At 50.6% G+C, this 18,795-nt stretch overlaps 1 protein-coding gene across 1 annotated transcript; it reads left to right on the top strand.

Annotated features, from left to right (window-relative positions):
* The first annotated feature begins 7,343 nt into the window (after positions 1–7,343).
* On the top strand, positions 7,344–15,219 carry AMZ1 (archaelysin family metallopeptidase 1). The gene is made up of 6 exons (XM_044433743.1): positions 7,344–8,112; positions 8,903–9,070; positions 9,925–10,053; positions 11,318–11,484; positions 12,744–12,920; positions 14,490–15,219. Exons 1-6 carry the CDS (start codon positions 7,623–7,625, stop codon positions 15,057–15,059), a joined length of 1,701 nt encoding a protein of 566 aa, XP_044289678.1. The 5' UTR covers positions 7,344–7,622; the 3' UTR covers positions 15,060–15,219.
* The last annotated feature ends 3,576 nt before the right edge of the window (positions 15,220–18,795 follow it).

Below are 18,795 nucleotides of genomic sequence, written 5' to 3' on the forward strand. Positions count from 1 at the left end.
GCGCGGGCGCGTGCGGGGCTCTGGAGCCGCGGCGGGAGGCGCGCCACGCAGCCAGACGCGGAGGCGAGGGGCGAGCGCGGCAGACGGAGCCCGTTCCCCGCCGCCGCCCCCGCGCCCCTTCCGCGGCGGCTGCCCAACCTGGACGCGCCGGCGCCTCCCCTTCGCGCCGGAGGGCTTCCCCGGAACCCCCCGCCCCGGCTCCGTCGAGAGACGCGGCGCGGTTCGGGGATGAGCGGCGAGCGGGGTAGTGGCGGCGGGGCTCACCGGGACGCGGCGCCGGCACTGCTTGGGTGAGCGGGAGCACTGGCGCCCCTTTCCTGGGCTCGGCTGCCTCCTCCAGAGTAGCTGCAGGTGGCGAACGGATCTTCCCGGCCAGCGTGGTCGCTGCCTGTTCTGATGCGAAGTGTTTGGGGCCCCTGGGATCTGAGTGGCCATTGAAAGCTCCTGTGCTCGACCAAAGATCTTCCCCTGCTCCGGGGGGGATCCAGACTAGGCGAGCTGGTTTGTGGGTGAGGGTCTACACAGCTGCCTGGATTTGTTCCTAGTCTCACTGGGATGTCCCTGCGGGGACTATCATCCCCGGCACTGGCAGTTTTAGCAGCATGGCTGCAATACTGGGCAGTAATGCTTTCCTTGCTCCCCACCTTTGCAACCACACCGTGTCCTGAAGTGCAATTACGTACATTAAAAATCGACTGACACGCCTATTTTGGGCCAACTCTGCACGGAGTGACCCACCTCGGCAGAGTGGATGGAGAGTGTTGTTATCCCTAAATTGGAGTGTCCAATTTAAGGTACTCCAAGACTATCTGTTGTTTTTGTTGCAACAGATCTGGAGTGAATATCCCCTGGACATTAGACATGGAGGAAAACTTTAAGTTGCATTTCACGATCGGGCTATCTCCAGATGCGTTGGAGTATCATGGACATCGTCTCTAGCCAGCGTACAGGGCACGGGTCCTCAAATTACAGCCTGGGGGCCGGATGTGGCCCACCATAGCCATTTATCCAGTCCGCCTCAGAGGTTTTCAAGGTGCCGTGCGTGCCCCCCCGCCTCACCCCCCCCCCACGCGGGGAGGCGGCAGCCTGCTTGCGAGGAGATCATTTTGGACTCGCTAGGAGAAAACCATCTCCAAGCGAGCCAGCTGCTGCATCGCGTGCCCGCCCCTGCCTCAGCGCCCGCACGCCCCACCGGCACCGCCTTTCCGGCCCACGCCCGGCACCGGCATCTTTCAGCTGGCCCCCTGGTGAAAAAGTTTGAGGACCCCGATATAGGGGATGATGGGAATGACAGGCCAACACATTGGGTAGGTTGTGGTTTGGGGAAGGCAGAGTGTGGCGGATTTGTTAACGTTTTGGTTTTGCTGTTTTTAAGTATGGCTTTGCCCATTTCTTAATTGTAACGCATGCTCTGGTGGCAAGACAAGCTTTAAGACTGGCAGCGTTCCCACGTCACTTGCCCACCCCTGAGGAACATTTGGCTAGGGCAGGTGCTAAAAAGGGAAGCTCCCCCTGTTGACAAGGCTCTAGGCCACAAGGGTGAATAGATCTGCCCAGTGTTCCTGCCGGTGTCGTTCCTGCCACTGGCTGTTTTGAGTGTGGTCGAGGGGGAGCTTCGGCACCTTTGTTGTTCTCATGGACTCCCCACTGGGCCAGTGCCAGGAACTGGGGCTTAGGCCTACAGGACCAAACACGTGCCAAATGTTGGATTTGCTAACTGACACTTGCTTTGAAGCCTCTCTGTGTGTTTGAAAGACACGCCTGCTTAAGGACCCTGCCCTGGTACAAAAGACCGGCGACAGCAGGGTGCCGGATTTCAGAAATGAAGCTCAGGCAGAAAGAGTCGAGCAGGGAGGCAGCCGGAGAGGTGCCCGTCTGGGCCAAAAGCCACCTCTTCGGGGTGTCTGTTACAGCAGAGATCACTGGGCCCCCGTTTCTGCAAGTGCTCATGGCCAGCACACTGCTTTCCAGAGATCCGGGGCCCCACTGTGGTGGGTGTTCCCCAGCCCAGGTGAGTGCGGTTCTAATACCTGTAGCAGAACGAGGCCAGTGAAAGGTGTAGTGGCCAAGCCACTTCCCATTCTTGCTGCGTTAACTACAAGACCCCTTCACACATTGGAAACCCGGCACAAGGGGGAGCGTGGTGACCATGCGCACGGGAGAGTGCTCAAACACGGTACTCCTTGTGCATAGCCTGAACACTGGGGATCCATTCTCCGGCTGCATCTTCTACGGCCTTGTAGAGTCAGCGGGAATTAACAAGACACCCCGCGGGCCCTCGGAGCAAACTTGTTTCCGAGGGAGGTGTCAGTGATGTGGGAAGAAGCACCAGCCTGGGCAGTCCTTCGCCACCAGGTACATTGCAACGGAATCGCTGTGCATGTTGAGGCACACGTCCTGAAAGGCTGAGTCACCAAGGGGATGCATCCAGTGCATAAACTGGGGTGGGCAACCCCTTGTCTGTTGGGGGGCTCATTTCCCTGGGGGTCACCTGCTGGGGGCCACACATCAGGGCCACCTCTTGGTGCTGGGGGCCAGAGTCGGAAGCAGCTGGAGAACCTTTTCCCCTCGTTCCTTCCTTCTCTCCCCAGGCGGCAGGGAGATGGAGAAGGGTGCATTGCTCCGTCCAAACGTGCAAACCAGTCGCATTTAGTGGGCTTCTGAAATGGAGCCAAGGGCTGTACATTGCCTGCTACGTGCTGCTCTGGCTGGGTCTTGAAAATACACAAGCCTGTTCTTGGGTCCTGGATGTGTGCAAGCTGTGGTAACACTGCATACTGTTAAGACCAGATGAAGATGCATTCAGTCTGCCCTGAGAAGCCCGACACGGGAACAAGCTGCCACGAGCAGCGTGCAGGGGCCGCGATCTGCCCTTGGGCTCCTTTCCAGAACGCAGTTTCTATTTTGATAAGCGCCAGAGGATGATCTATGTTTATTTCTTTGTCCTCTCGGTACTGGATGCATTGGGAACGGCAGAGAAGAATCATACCCCTGAATGTCTCCCAGCACCAGGGGACAAACAGAACGGGTCCATCAAGAAGATAAAGGGACTGGGGGATCTTTGGGCCAAGTAGCGCTCTGCTCAGTTTACGAGTAAATATGGAGAAGGAAAAAACCCACACACTCTCGGCTGACCTGCACGGCGCGATGAACCAGGGGGCTGGATGCTGTTCGTTCTCCAACAGCCACTCAGTGAGATTCCACACACGGTGCCGTCTGCCGTGCCGCACATTTCTTCTTGACAAACGGGACTGTCAGAAGGATAGAGGTGGTGACTTTGGGCAAGGTCACCTGCGGAGTTAGTGATGCTGAACCGAATCTAGGGGCTACTGCACACGTACATCTCTCGGGTGAGAGGCTAAGAGGAGCTCCCATGTGTCCGAGGCCCAGGGGTCCACCTCTTTCCGTGCGAGGCCTACATCCTTCGCAGAGAAGCTCCTGTGGGTGGTGTTCCACTGCAGGGCAGCGCTGAAGGCAAGAAGTCTGGGGCCCAAAATACCAACCCGTTTTTGTTCCCAGTAACCTGTCAGGCAACTTCTTGCTGCTTCTGTACCCAGAGTAGCAGCCTCCTATGCAGCCACAGCAGTTGGTAAAGGCTTTTTCTTCTTCTAATACAGTCATAGCTTAAAGGACCAGCTTGAATGGCCATGCTTGGCTGCTGCTAAAGACTTGAGGCAGTAGACTGCACCGGGCAGTTGGGTTGTGCCGGACTAGCTTCATTTGAAAATGGAAGCCTGAGTTACTTTGGAGGAAGGATGGGGAGCCTCAGATCCCTGGGCTAAATCCAGCCAACCCGGGCTCCCAGTTGGCTCCCCAGGGCTCCTAAGAGAGCCACTCCCTTTTCTTCGGAGCAACCATCGTTTGGTGGCTTCCCAGCTGTGCAGGTTTTGGGAAGTGCTTGGAAAATGGTTACCAGCTACATCAGTGCCTAGGCCAGGATGGAAAAGGCCCTTGGAAAAGATACCCGGATGCTGTTTCCTTCCTTTTCCCCAGCACAGTTGCTTTTCCAGCAGCTTGCAGGGCTGGTGAGCATCTATGGAGCATCTGTGGGCCTCCTTCTCACCTCCACCACCGTTTGGGCCAGAGAGAGAGAGAGAAAGGCAGGTGAGCCAGCAGGAACTCTGGGGCTCGGGCTGGGCATGAGCTCTTGGGAGGTGCCCAGCCCCGTGCTGCATTCTGACCTCCGGGGCTGGCACTCACGATGGAAGGGCCTTGCCAGAAGACAAAGCATGGGGAACCCCAGGAGCACGAGTTCTGTGTACGTATATTGGCTTTTCTCCAGGATGTGTTACTCTCTTGTGTTTTCTGCTTTTTCAAGTGCTCCTTGCTCTCATTTGCTCGGGCTTCCCCATCAGAAATAATCTTTCTCAAGCGCTGTCAACAAAATGAACTAAGGCCAGAGCTTTAATACGTGTGTCCCGACTGCAACTACCGCTGCTGATCTTGGCAAGGGAGTGACTTTCTGAACTTGGGCATTTGTCAGCCATTTGTTATGAGCCTTCTGGGCTTTTCATCAGTTGTTGGCCTATGAATTTCCCCCTGATTTACTGGCAAGCAATTTGCCAGTTGCTCAGTGTTGGTAGATTCAGTTCACAAATCCTTGCAAATGTGGACAATGCCTTCTTTCTTAATGTGTGTCAGAATGGCTGGGATAGTAAAGGTGGGCTAGGGATTTGGCCCTGGGGAGCAGAAAGCAGAAGAACCAGGCTCTGCGGTCAACCCAGCTTGTCCCTAAAGGTGGCCATGGGTGGATTCGCATGTCTTAACAACCCACCCTGGAAGAAGTCTGCAAGCATTCACTGGAATCTTCCCCTGTCTCCATTCCTGGTGGCCAGTTTCTTCCCTGCTTACTGCTGCTGCTGGCGGCGTTGGGCATGGAAGAATGGTGCTACTTGATAGAACTGGATTTCTGGAAGGTGCCTGGGGAACCTTGGTCTTCCTTGCAAGCAGACCGGAGTCCAGGAAACCAGGGAATCCAGCATATTCCTCACAGATTCCTTCCATACTATGGCTGTTGACCCAAAGAGGCTCCAAATAGATTATTCTTTTGCACTTTGTTTTGATTTTGACAGCTGTCAATTCAAAGCAAAGGTATGAGTAATGTTCCCTTGTGAAAAGGGGATGGAAGGATTTCTCTCCTATTGTTACTGGGATCCTCAAGATTCTCTGTGTTCCCTGATAGGTCCCAGCTTCTCAACTGTTCCATACTTTTCTGAGACTTTAGGGACTCAGGAAGAATGAAGGCCATCCATTTTACAGGAGCATGGAGGTTTGACAGCTCTCAAAACTGGTTCCTTTTAGATAGGTTTTTTTCCCCTTTCTTTCGGACAGGGTTCCCCAAAGTTTTATGAGAGGATATATGCTTGCTTAGGACCCTGTCAAAAAATCCTGAAGTACCAATTTCTCTCCCTAGTGTAAATAGGCATGCTGGAGCAATTGACCGCTCTCTCTGTGTGGCCCCAATCTGGGACATGGTGAATCAGGCAGAAGGGATTTAATCGCCCCCCCCTTTTTTCATGCTCTGATCCCCCTTCCCCAGTGGGGAATAGTTAAAAAAAGAAAAGGCAAGACTTTCCTTTTGTGTCCCTCTGCATGGGGAGGGGGTTTCTACATCAAAGCAGGGGGGAGGAAAGCTTACAAGCCTTTCTCCGATCCTGGGCTGGGCCACGTGTGTTTACCCAGAGATAGGTCAGCTATGCAGAACGGAGGGGCAGGCGATATGGCGAGGGGGGCTGAGTCTTTTGCCACTTTTGCCAGGTAGCTCTGTGGTCCTTTCCAACAAGCCGCGCATAAGCCACTCTGCCAGGTTCACACATCACGCCAAGCGACCCTGGACACAAGCCAGACTGAGCAATGCAGGAACAAGCCGTGGGTTCTCAGAGTGGCTGCGTGTGGTTAGCAGATCCTGCTGAGGAAACCGTTCTGCTTTCAAGCCACCTTGAAACAAACAAGTCTGATGTCTCTCTGTGGGTTGTCGTGTCTTGCAAATAGCATCCTTGCTTTCTGTGTTCTGACAGCCCAGATGGGCACTGGCTGAGAAACCAGGGTGGTTCAGTAGCTAGTAAAAAATCACGAATGACTGTTCAGAGGCTGCACGTAAAACCAGGATGCCTGAGGCATTGCCCTTTCTCCCAAAAGCAACTTTTGCACCCAGAGCCTTCGGGCAACCTTTCTTTGCCATCACTGTAAGTGCCACGTTTTATTCTACAGCTACTGTTTGTCCTTATCAGACCAGAACGTCTAGCTAAGGGAGGTGGTGCCAGAGCAAAGCAGAGAAAGGGATGGCACAGTGCTGAGCTTTCAAAGAGAATAATTCATGGGTGCTTGTCACTCCTGGGAGTCGCTTGACAGCAGCCAACTTACAAAGAGAATGGTTTATTAAGAGGTTGCAGCAAATTGCAAATCAATTTGGGGAAGTGTGGCACGATTTTTATTTTTAACGTTTATTTAAATGTTTATATCCTGCTTCCCCCCTTCTTGCATGGGCTTCCTCCTCTTCATTTTACCTTCACAGTAGCCCGGTGAAGTAGGTGAAGCTGAGAGTCAGAGACCAGGCCAAACCTTCAGGAAGGACTAAATCTGAGATTACCTATACTGGCTGAGGGCTGAAAGCCATTCTTAGGTTGTTTTGAAACTTCTCGAGGAAAATTTCAGCCAGAAAAAGGCTTTTCATATGCAAAATTTTTCATGTCTGGGGTCAAAAAGGTCCCCAAATACGAGTAACGATGGCTTTTTTGTGAACCCAGCATGAATCAAAGACAAAGGTGTGCATCAAGTCCCAGGTTAAATCTCTGCCATCTCCAGATATGGTCAGGGAATCAAACCCTGGAGAGCTGCTGCCGGTCAGTGTCGGCAACACTGGGCAAAATGGACCCATAGGCTGATTCAAGATAAGGCAGCTTGTTCTCTGCCTGGAACACAGGAGAGCTGGCCCTGGTCAGGACAGGTAGGCGGCCTAGCCTGCCACAAACGAGCATCCTCACAGTCTCCGATGGTTCTTGAGGCTGCTTCATCTGTAGTATGTTCAAGGGCAGCCCCTGCCTCGTCTCGGCTCACGTCTTTGACTGTTGGGCCAGCGCTGTGCCACAGTTCCCTGAACAAAACCCTTCTTCTTCTAGGCTTCACTAAAGCCAGAGAGGTCCGCCTGGCGCTGTCGTTATTTGTTTTTCGGCGCCAGGCGAAGACCTTTTTATTTAAGCGGCATTTTAATTGTTAATATTATTGGATTTTATCTGGCCGGGGCGGCTTATTTTATATTGGTATTTTTGCATTTTTAACTTAATGTTTATATTTTTTAATTTAATGTTATAATTATTTTTTTTAACTTAACGTTGTAAGCTGCCCCAAGGCTTTGGCGAATGGGGCAGCATAAAAATGTTTTAATAAATAAATAAAAAATAAATAAAGACTGGGGTCTCCAGCGGGTGCCCAGGGATGGCTGCGGGTCCATACGCACCACCCTGCTGTCCGCCCGTCTCCTTGCCGCTCTTGTTTGTTTAAATAATGCCCCCCCCGGCACCCTCCTGGGCCTTGGATTCGGGCAATTCCTTGCATCCTCAGCACCTTGCCTTCTGGGGAACGGCTCGGTGCATGCCAGGCCCACTGCGGTAGCCCTTGGACGGATGGCGTGGCCACCGATGACATTTCCGAAATCCCAAACATGCACGGCGACCCAAGGGGGGGGATCTCTGAGCGCGCAGATCCCCCCGGCCAGTTTTCCCGACGGCCAGAGGTGGGGTTTGGAAGCTGACGGCCGCGTCGTCTGTTCGCAGAAGGCGGCACTGCAGAACCGGGGCCTGCCTTCAGCGATGTTGCAGTGCAGGCATGCTCAGGAGTTCAGCTTCGGGCCCCGGGCGCTGAAGGACGCGCTGATCTCCACCAACCCGGCCCTGCAGGAGCTCTACGCCAAGGCCTTCTCCAGCGCTGAGAAGCTCTTCCTCTCGGAGGCCTACAACCCGCACCGGACGCTGTTCTGTGGCTTGTTCATTCGCACCGCCTTCGACTGGCTCCTCAGCCACCCCGACGCCCCCGAGGACTTCGAGACCTTCTACCACTCCCTGCTGAGGAGGAAGCAGAAGTTTTGCCGCAAGCACATCTATCTTCAGCCCATAGGTAACTGGACGGGCGGGCCTACAAGGGCACAGGTCGTGGGCTTGCGGGGCTGGAACGTGGCCACGCAGCCCAGGAAGGGGCCCCGATGGTCGCAGGTGGTGAGGGCCAAAGCAAGGCAGGCACCATCCGCACATGGCCCTGTGCCATGACCCGCCAGGCGTGAAGCAAACCTCCACGCATTCTTCCTTCTCATTTTACAAAACTGGGTTCTAGTGAAGGGGCGGCCAGGCAGCGATGCATGGCATGACATCCATGTTGAGATGGTTAGTTTTTTACTTTCAAAATGCATTATACTTTTCCATCCCAGAAGGGTGCTTCTTCCCACACATCGGTGTTTATCACGGATTTCAGAGGGTTCTGTCTAGATGGGCACATTTAGAAGTCATCCCTAGGATTGCTCTAAACTTCCAGCCAACTCATTTTTCATCCAAATCACTTTCAATAAAATATTTAGTTGCTTCAGTTTTGCACACAGCCCCTGATGAGCCCAAATCGGGACTGACTTTGTCTTCAATTGCAGTTGATTTGCAATGCTTTGTTGTCCCGTCCCCACTTCTCTCTCCCCGCCCAAATTGGAAAATTATTCCCATTCCATACAACTAAGCATAAAGGAGAACATTCCAAGGCCACCAAGAAACTTCTTTTCCCAAGTTCGATTGCCATGTAGCAGTAAGATCAGAAGTGAGACTCTGAGAGTCCCCGGCCTGGCTTCTTTCAGTACTGTTGGTTGGGCCAAATTCTTCACACTTTCTAGACCCTAAGAAACTGACCCAAAGCTTCTTGCCCTTAGACCTAAGCGAAGGACCCGTGGGGAACTCGCTGCTGAATTCCCTGCAGACCTGCGTCGAATCTTTCTTCTGGGGCCTCCGTGTCAAGTGCCTTCCTTCTGTCCCGGTCGCCTCCATCCACTGCTGTTACCGCCACAACCAGGATTCGGACAGAGTACAGCTCCACACTGGTAAGGCGATGGGAAAGCAAGCTGGCTTCATGAGGACGAGTTACTTGGCAAGTTAGCTCTTTCTCTGTGCACTTCAGTTCTGTGAGGGGGCATTTTCTCCCTTGCCCGCACAGCAGGGAGGAAAGGAGTGAGGCAGGAAACATCCTGTCTCCACGGGAGGAAAGGGCATGCCCAGCAGCCAGAACAATGAACCACCAGATAGGCAGCTGCGATCACATTTTCCTTTTCGGATGGAGTCACCCTTTTGCTACCGGGACAAAAGCTGTTCAGCCATCCTGGGGACTGGCCAGTGTGGAGGGAGAAGAGAAGTTAGACAGAGCCGTTGCTTTATGGAAGCACTCCATTGAAAGGCTCGTCCTGTCCTGTCTCAGGAAAGCTTGCCACGTATTTAACTGCATGTTGGGGTAACTGGTCTCCCCTGACTCATGGTGGGTGATTTACACATAAGTAAACCTATAGTCTAGTCCTTACAGGCTGTTGTCAAAGTCTGCCTAGCCAAAAATGTCCCCAGATTTCAGCCTCCTGACTTTTACAGTATTCTTCCTATGAAACAAAACAAGCATGGGGTGAGAAAATACCTGGACGTTTGCATAAGAATAGTTCTCTGGGGTACTTTTAGACCCCAAGCAAAAGCACAGGTCATCTCGATCTTTTTTGGAAGCCAAGAATCTGAGCTTAAAACCTCTGGCAAAGTGAATGAAAAGCCGCTGATGGAAATAATTTCATGCTGGTTTCAAGCCTTGTTTTGCAGAGTGAAGGTCAACAGCTGCAGGAAAGGTACCTGCTGGCATTTCCAAGATCTTTCTATCAAGAAACAGTTCTCACTAGGTATTTCCCCATCTTTGATCCTGCAGATGGAATCCTGACCTTTCTGAAGAACAACAAGCCAATGGATGCCCTCTGTGTCCTGGGCCTTACCTTGGCAGACCTCTACCCCTGTGAGACATGGAGCTTCACCTTCGGCAAGTTCCTGCCAGGCCAAGGTTTGGTTTATTTCCTACAGTTCTATTCAGGTGGCAACTTTGGAGAGGAATTATTATTATTTAGGGTTGTGGTCATTTCCTGGAACCCAAAGCAGCTTATATGGTCCTTGTCCTCCTCTGTTTTATCCTCACAACAACCCTGTCCAGTAGCTTAGGCTGAGGGTCATGGACTGGCCCCAAGTTTCATGAGGACTAGAACCCAGATTTCACAAGTACTCTAACAGTTAGACCACAGTGGCACTTGACTCCTCCTCCACCACCACCACTTTTTATCCTAAATGGCTAGGACGGATACAATCAGGCCTTCTTGTGAAAACCTGTGGATGAAGCAGGGCTATTGTGCAATTAAAAACTTCCCAATTAACACCCAAAGCACTGGAGACACATTTGCTTGCACTCATCCTCTGCTTCTCTCTCCTTGCTCCTCCCTCTGTCTGGCCTCCCACAGCGAAATTTTAGACCTTTAAGCTCCTTGGAGCTGCAGGGAGTGGAAGGAAGCCAGTCCGTGAAGGGCAGCACACTCTCCCCCTCCCCGCGCCGCTTCCCGTATATTTTTGAATGGTGTAATTAAGAGGGAAACAATGGTGGATTGTGGACCTCACATCCTGAAACCCTGCCAGTTGTTCTGCTGTTACGGAGTTTTGCATAACCTCCTCTTCCAGTTCCTTTAACATGTGCAGTGTGTACAATATGCAGCGATGTCAGTGAAGCTGCCTGGACACTAATTAGCTGGACAAGCTTCATTCCTTTTTCTATGGGGCCACGATGATGCTGGAAGACCAACCAGATGAACATTGACTAGTTTCCGACAAAAAGTGCAAAAATTAGGAGGCTAAAAGGGAAATTCAACTAGTCTAGCTTTGCTAATGATTTTATGCTGCTGCTTCCTCTGTTTGGATTTATGTATTTGATTGTCATGTTTATCATTCTGAACTCTGTGTTGGAAACTGCAGTGGGAATTTAGTCTGTTTTACGGATTTCCTAATTTCATCCACAAGCCACCTCCATTCTATAAATGGTCAATTGTTGCTAAGTATTGGCAGTAATAGATTCTTGCTGGGCATGTTAAGAATCCAAGCCAAAGTCATCTGAAGCTCAGTCTTCTGCTTGATTAATAATCTAATTTTTTAAGGTTTAATAATGTGGGAAACAAATTTTGAGACAACTGACGCAAGAAGGAGATGACGTGTTAGGGTGGCTTTTCTGCACAGGAGGGGTGGAAATAGCAGTGACCCTTCTCGCCCTTTGCTTCCTCTCCCCACAGAAGTGGGGGTCTGCAGCTTCGCCAGGTTTTCTGGCGACTTCTCCCAGGTCGGTTGTCCTACTCTAAACCCCTCTCCGTGGAGAGAAGAGGTGCACACCGAAGTCTTGCAGCAGGCCCGAAGCGAGGCGCTGCTGTTCAATTTGCTGGAAATGCTCCAGTGCTGCAAGGTGAGAGGCGCGTGGGCCTGGTGTCCGTGAAGCTGTCATCTGATGGTGACGGCCCTCGGTTTCACACAGAGGTTCAGTCCATGGCGTCTCCAGTCCGGAGGACCTCTGGGAGATGGGGTGGGGTAGTATTTCATGGATCAGAGAAGTTGTTGTCCGGTGCATGGATCGGGCAAAGCAGAGGGTTGGACGCTTTTAACAGGCCAAATGAAAAGCAAAATGGGAATAGATGCAGAACGCAAACAGAACCATGGAAGTTCACAAGATTGTTAGATTGATCTATAAGCCAATCCCGGTAGAACCTGGTCCCACGATCATCCTCGCAAGTGTGCCACTGTATTTGAAGGGCTCCAAGAGGGTGTTCATTATTTCCAGATGTTTGTTTATATGGTGCATTCATCATGCATGGCCTTTTGGCCTAGAACAAACCAAATGGGGGTTTGTAGGGATGATGCCAACCAAGACCTCTCCTCAGACAGAGCAGATGGTGAAAAGTCCATCAGAAATGCATCCACAGTCCCACAGTTTCAACATGCTTATTTGCCTGTGAAAACTTCTGGCTAGCGTCTCGTGTGAGCAATTCTGTGAGGCTCACCCAGTTCCAGCTGAAATGAACAGGAAAATGTAGTCACAAATCATTTCCTCGTGTGATCACCAGGTTTGTCCTTTCCGTGTATCCACGAGGCACGCGAATACTTTATTCATCTATCCAGGGTTCTCTCTGTAATTTTAACTACTGTGACTTTCACAATGAGATAGGGATCTTTTAAGCCAAATTTGGGTCTTGCGTTGTACGTTTGGGAAATTTCAGCAGTGTGACTGGATCAGAAGGACTGCGCCAGTGTAAATGGTAGGTGGGGAGTCCCTTGTCTGCACACTCTGCCATATTAAAAATTCCCTCCCCGCATGCAGAAAAGTAGAGTTCCAGGGAGAGAGCTGTGCTAAACTTGACATGCTAGCTTTCTGTGCATGGGCCATTTTTGACTGGGAGGAGAGTTCAAATGTGAACATCCTAGCCCTGAACTCTGGAAGGGGTACAGCCCAGGAAGGGCATGTAGCTGAATACTATTTCTGCATGGTTGAAGTGGCTCTTAGAAACCTCATACAGAAAATGGAAAGGCTGCAGAAAAAGTCCTGGGGGTTTGGGGTGCCTTTCAGTCCAGGCAAGGGAAGGGAAGGGAAAGGAGAGTTAGCTCAAGGCAGGGAAGAAAAACAGCGGATGAAAGGCCTGCTTCATTTATTCTTGGTTTTTCCAATGAAAGGTCACATGCCACGAGATCTGCCATCTGATTGGCTTAGGAAACTGTCGCTGGCTTCAGTGCATCATGCAAGGTGCCTTGAGTTTGGATGAGATTCTGCTGCAGCCCCTGGAGCCCTGTCCGATATGTCTTCGGAAGCTGCAGTACGTCGTGGGCTTCAAGCTCATTGAGCGCTACAGGGTAAGAGATCAGAGTGGGCCAGGCCTCCCTAGTCTCCTTTCTGCAAGGCAGGATGACTTAGTCGCCGTCTCGACACCAGTCTGCTCATAATGTACGTCGGCAGGTGTCAGAAACCAGAGCAGACAAGATGCAATTAGTTTCAGGCAGGAAAAGTTCCTTCTCAGTGGCAGCCCCTGCTCTGTGCAGGGGCTTCTCGGGGAGATCAACTTGTGTACACTCAGAGGTCAGGTGAAGACCTTTCTCTTCCAGCAGGCAGATGGTTAATTTCACTGTCGTCTCCTGAGTGTTTTAAATATGTTTTCTTATGTTTAATACAGTAGTGCCTTGATAATTTTGCTGCAGTGTTTTCCCTTTCCCATTACCTTGTTGTCATTGTTTTGGGTTGTTTGCCAGTTGGGCAGTCTAGAAACCTATAAAGAAATAAATAAACAAACAGGCAGCTCAAGCAAGTTAGCCAAGCCACATGCTATGGGGAGAAGCCAGGAACTCCTCATAGTTGCTAGCCCATCTGAACGAGCAGAGCATTTCTTCTGAGTATAAACATGATGAGACCCACGGCCGTTTCCAATTCTAAAGGGTCGAAATGCCTCTCCTGGAGCACAGTCACTAGCAGGAAGAGCTTTAACCTAAAATAGGCTGGCATTTTCTGTATTTTTGCCCCCCCCGTCCCCCCCCCACTGGAATGCAGCTTTCAAGAGCTCTTCCAAAACTGAATGCAGCCCTTGTATTGAAAGAGGTTCCAAACTGTACAGTCTTAGAAGCAAACCTGTTAGACAGATCGATCGAAAGGCAGGGCTGTGTTCATTCCACAAATCCTTCCAACTGCCATGAAAGCACAGAATCTGATGTTGGGGCGCAGAATTTCCAATAATCCCTATTCTGATTTGCTGTTCTTCAGTTACATGTTTCTAGTCCTTATGGGCTGCCTAGGTTCAAGAGACCACACCAGGGCATCGCTTGTCCATGGTCAAGTTGGGACGGAACCTGGGTGAATCGCTTTGAGCAGACACATTCTGTTCACACAGTTGATTCTTCTCTAGAGAGTTGGTGGGTGGGGAAGGGCTCTTCATGGCGCTGAGGTCCCATCATGGGACTGTCAGAGGTCCTGCCCAGTCCCCTCCTCCCTCCAGATTTTGAGATGTCACCATGCGTTATCCAGAGACATCTTCAGATTGATTCTTGCAGCTTTTCTTCTTTAGAAAAGCAACGACATATGCCGTGCATCCTTCTTCCTCTGGCAAGGAGCATAAGGCAGGGGTTTCCTCCTCTTCCCTTTATCCTCACAGTAACAACCCTGCGGTAGGTTAGTCTGAGCGACTGCTCCAGGGTCGCCCAGTGAGCTTCAGAGCTGGGTAGGGACTAAAACTTTGCATCTCCAAAGTCCCAGGCCAGTACTTTAAATGCTATGTAGAAATGGGCTCTCAGTGCCAAATTTTGTAGGGATATAGGACACTCAAGACAGGTCTAACTCTTACTCTAGTTCTCCAAAATGGCAACAGAAAGAACAATGCTTTTGTTTTGTTTTGTTTGTTTTGTTTGGGGGGGCACTTTTCATTGTTCATGGCACAGAAACTCTACGCATGGATACAAACCATTTCATCCACCTGGCTCAGCCAAGAAGCAGGCGATCTGTCTATGTCTGAGGACATTTTGCCACCCAGTGCAGACTCCGGCATGGGCTGCGAGAACGACTCGGAGGCGGTGACGTCCCTCTCGGAGCCCCTGACCCCAGAAACCTGCAGCCAAGGCATCTCCACGTTGCAGGACCTCGACTTTGATGAACAGTCCTGTTCTCTGGCGGATGCTGCCAGCCGGGAGCAGTTGGCCGGCGCTCCCAAGCCCTTGGACATGATTGAGGACTATACGGTGTGGCTGCAGATGTGCATTGCAGCCCTAGAAAAGGATGTCTCCGAGGAGGAGATCCGGCAGGTGGACCAGGCAGTGGATGCCCTGGCGCGGTGGGAAATGTTCACAGGGCAGCTGCCTGGGCCCCGGAGAGACCTGCCTTTCACCCATGACAGCCCGGGGCTCAGAAAAGTCCTGGGAGATAAGTTCTCCTCCTTGAGAAGGAAACTCAGTTCCAGAAAGCTGGCGAGAGCAGAATCTTCCCCACGTCGGTGGAAGTGGGAGGAGAGCTAGCCCAGCCAAGAAGCACCTGCTTCTAAATATTTTTCCAGTGGGTTAAATGTGGGTTTTGTTTCTTCTTGTTATGTTTCCTGTCTGTTTTGTTGCAAGCTCTCGGTGTTTGTCTGAGAAAGAACCAAGAACTCCCCAAGTGCAATAAAAGGAGCGTCTTCTATTGGTGTTGTTTTCTTCCTTGTTGATGCAGATCCTTGTCTGCTGCATCCAAGCACAGTCATTCTTAGCATGAAACTCCTTTCTGGTGCCTTCACAGACTGCTTGAACAACACAACATAAAGGGGGATATGAGAAATGTTGAACGCTCTCAAAACCTTGGCCGTCAGGAAGCTAGCTGGAGGGATGGACACGGTTTGCATCCCTGAAGGTACTCTTTTGTGCAGACAGTGGCCAGACAGACAGTGCCAGTTCCAGATTTTGGGTATCCTTTGGGCAAGGTACTCTTGGTTGACCCTTCTCCCTCACGGAATCTCCCATCCGTTCAGTCTTGTCATCTGTTTCTCCTCTTCCTGGTTGCCGCCGCTTGCTTTCTTGCAAGGCAGAGCGCCACTGAGCAAGTTGGTAGTGGCCGCTACCACTCTTCCTGGCAAGTCATGAGCGGAGCCAGTTGGGGCCAGGGGTCAGACTAGATGGCCTGGGAGACCCCTTCTGACTCGCTCTGTTTCTATGTTCTATGTTTCTATGTTTCCTAATCACCACCATTGCCTGGGCCAGAGCAAGCGGCAGGTAAGTCAGTCATCCGCAAGGGTGAACAGGCGAAGCAAGTCCAGGAATTCTCACTGGGTGGTTGGGCCCCGGACAGATGCCCCATCATGCCAGTCCTTGGCCCTTGCCTGCCACAAATGGTATTGCACTGCACACGTCAACAAGCAGTATAGTAAAGTAAGCACCACTCTGTATCAAAGGCCCATGAATTTCTGCATGGTTGGATGAGTGCATTTAAAAACCAGGGAGACTTTTCAGACAACTATTATTTTCCTTACTGAAACACCTCCACTTTATTGCAGAGCGATGGATGGACACATTTCCTATGGTTCACTGGTGTGTTTTTAATTGAAGGTTTAAAAGCCAGCAGGGCTTTCTGGGGATCTCTCTATAATTAAGGCAAAAGCAGCAGTGTAGTAGAGCCGGAGCTGAGAGAGGGAAACTGCTCTTCCACTACTATTATGTGCTATCCCAGCTGAAATGCAACATGTTTTGGGGTGGTTTGGTCTCCAGTGGGCAATTCAGGGAGATTTGCTTTGCAGAAGACCTACAGGACACACACACACACACACACACAGGATCTAACACAGCTGCCTGCAATTCTGGACTTTCCTCAGGGGCTGTATGTGCGAACTGTCATGATGAAAATGTTTTAGGTCGTGAAAATTAAAGGTATCTTTAGCTGGGCAAACTCTCCACTCTGCTCCTCACGCAACTCATGAGCTTTGTTCTAGATGGCAGGAGTAAAATTCCAGGGATAAAGCAATGCCCCAGCCTATCGCTCCAGTAATGTCACCTTCTTAAGGAAGCAGCTATAAATAAGCACTGCTTTGCTTTGTCATGAAACAATTCAGAAGCACTGGGTTTCTGTCATTTCCTGGCATCCACAGATGCTTGGAAGCCTTTGTAACAGAGGGAGACTGCTGTGGAAATCATTCCTTGGGAGCACAACATTTGAAAAACAGTGGAAAGTTTTCCATTTTTACAAATGGGATGCTGGGTATAAATCCTGATCGATAAAACCATCCCCATCACAGTGCGGAAGTGCGCGGAAAGCGTGGGGACCCTCCATCCTGGAACCTCAGTACTTGCAGAGGATTCTGGGATGTGTTCTGAGATGCTGCATCCTGGCTTATGCAGGGCACAGATCAGGTCTGTCAAGATGCACTGTTGTTCTGGTTGAACTGGGAACATGACCTTGCGGCGGAAGATTGGCGCTGTTGGACAAGCTTGCTTTCAAAGCAGCTCTTCTGTTATTGTTGGCCTTACCTTGTAGAAAGCCCTGCGGGGCTTCCCGGGAAGCAGAAAATGGCCTAAAAGAAGAGCACCGTTTGGAAGCATAATGTGCTACTGATGTCAGTTACTGGGTGGAAAGTTCCTTCCCCAAAATCCCAAATAAAACTTTACAGCCCGACAGGCAAAACAAGGCAGCAAGAGTGAACCAACCTCACTCCCGCCCCCTGCTGGCGGCTTAAATATTGCTGCCGTTTTTTCGTGGAAAACAAAGAGCGCATACCCTTAAGCAAGGAGATGTGAAATTCAGAATGTACCAGGGGAGGTGTGGAAAATATCAGGGGAGGGAGAGAGGGGGTGTTTTAAAAGTAAACATTTAGAAAGTTGCATTTTTATTAGCGAGTGACAGAGGCAGAGAAAGAGGAAAGCTTCGTCTCCCTCTTCAGTTAACAAAAGTGTTTGCAGCACCCTTGCTGTTGCTATGGCAACTGTTTTAGCAGGAAAGAGGATCTATCTAGCACCTCTTTAAGCAAGAGCCTGTGTCTGTGTCTGTGTCTTTGTGTGTGTGTGTGTGTGTGTGTGAGAGAGAGAGAGGGAGGGAGGGAGGGAGGGAGGGAGATAGTTCACATCATATTTTCCCAGAGCTTAATTTGGCACAGAGCTGAGCACTGGAATGAGTTTTCAGTCTGCGGGTTCTTTACAAATCCAGGAACAGGCATTTGCATCTACTCCTTGTTGTGCATCAAGAGTTGAGCTTTTCCCTACGTCCACATGCGGCTTCCAGGAAGGGAGGTAACTCAGCCTCATGCAAAGGAAGCGGCCCACTTCTGCAAGCAGATCAGGTCTGCGAGTCAAACACCTGAGCATTCCCTCTTTATACACACACACACAATTAGGAAACTGTTGGAACCTTTCTCCCTGTGGTTATAGCTTTCTCAGAGCAATTATACGTGCACAATTATATTGGTTAATCCGGAGAGCGTTGAGGAGGAAGATGGCATAGCTATCCGATGTCTCTTGCTTGGTAGTGCCAGGAGCTCTCTTCTTTGGGAGCAGCTTCAACGCAGTGGGGGAGGCAGATTTAAAAGATTCAAATCAATATGGTGTCACTTGTTTGGCAACCGGGGCCTGCACGGATCAAAGAATGATAAAATCACCGCACAGATCGCACCTAAATCGGGTCCTGTGAATGGATCGGTGTGGCCTCAATCCTGAAGGGGATTTTGTTCCTAGGTGGTTGTGTTGTTTTGCTTTGTCCAAGTGCTAGAAGAACGGCACTCGTATCTGATGGGACATGGCATCTGCTCGAGGGATCCAGCGAGTTTTTGCTTTTGTCCGTCTAAGGACACTGACAGAGCATTCGTCCACAAAGACCTTATTAGAACATGATTTGCTGCAGCCAGGCTAAAGAGAGAAAAGTATTGGAAACACTCCAAGAGACTGGGTTAAGCTTTGGAAATTGCACTGGTTGAAAAATTAAGACACAAAACAAGGCGCTCAAATGGCTAGAAAAGTATGACTTACTTGCCGATACATGACAACTTTGTACTGTATTCATGGTATTCCAAGGACCTCATGATACACCTTTCACACAACTCAAATTCTCAAAGGCTGCTTTTTGATATATGTGAGACACACCAAGCCCATAGAAGTGGCATAAATACACTCCCTGTGGATTAAAGCAAATGGAAAGCACCCCTTGGCAGTGCATTCAGATTGCACAAATATCCTTGGTTATCTGGGAGTAATAAAAGTGAAGTAGGTACAGCGGTGCAGAGGCTCATAAAACAAGCAAGGA

This window comes from Varanus komodoensis, unplaced genomic scaffold (assembly GCF_004798865.1).
Source record: "Varanus komodoensis strain SLA01 unplaced genomic scaffold, ASM479886v1 scaffold26, whole genome shotgun sequence".
NCBI classification, from domain to species: Eukaryota; Metazoa; Chordata; class Lepidosauria; order Squamata; family Varanidae; genus Varanus; species Varanus komodoensis.

What these genes read in the sequence shown, in the direction of transcription:
- AMZ1 (XM_044433743.1), top strand. Translation starts at nt 7,623, where the DNA reads ATGGCGTGGCCACCGATGACATTTCCGAAATCCCAAACATGCACGGCG. An exon ending in CATCTATCTTCAGCCCATAG is followed by an intron (nt 8,113 to 8,902) that starts GTAACTGGACGG and finishes TCTTGCCCTTAG; the next exon opens with ACCTAAGCGAAGGACCCGTG. An exon ending in CAAGTTCCTGCCAGGCCAAG is followed by an intron (nt 10,054 to 11,317) that starts GTTTGGTTTATT and finishes CTCTCCCCACAG; the next exon opens with AAGTGGGGGTCTGCAGCTTC.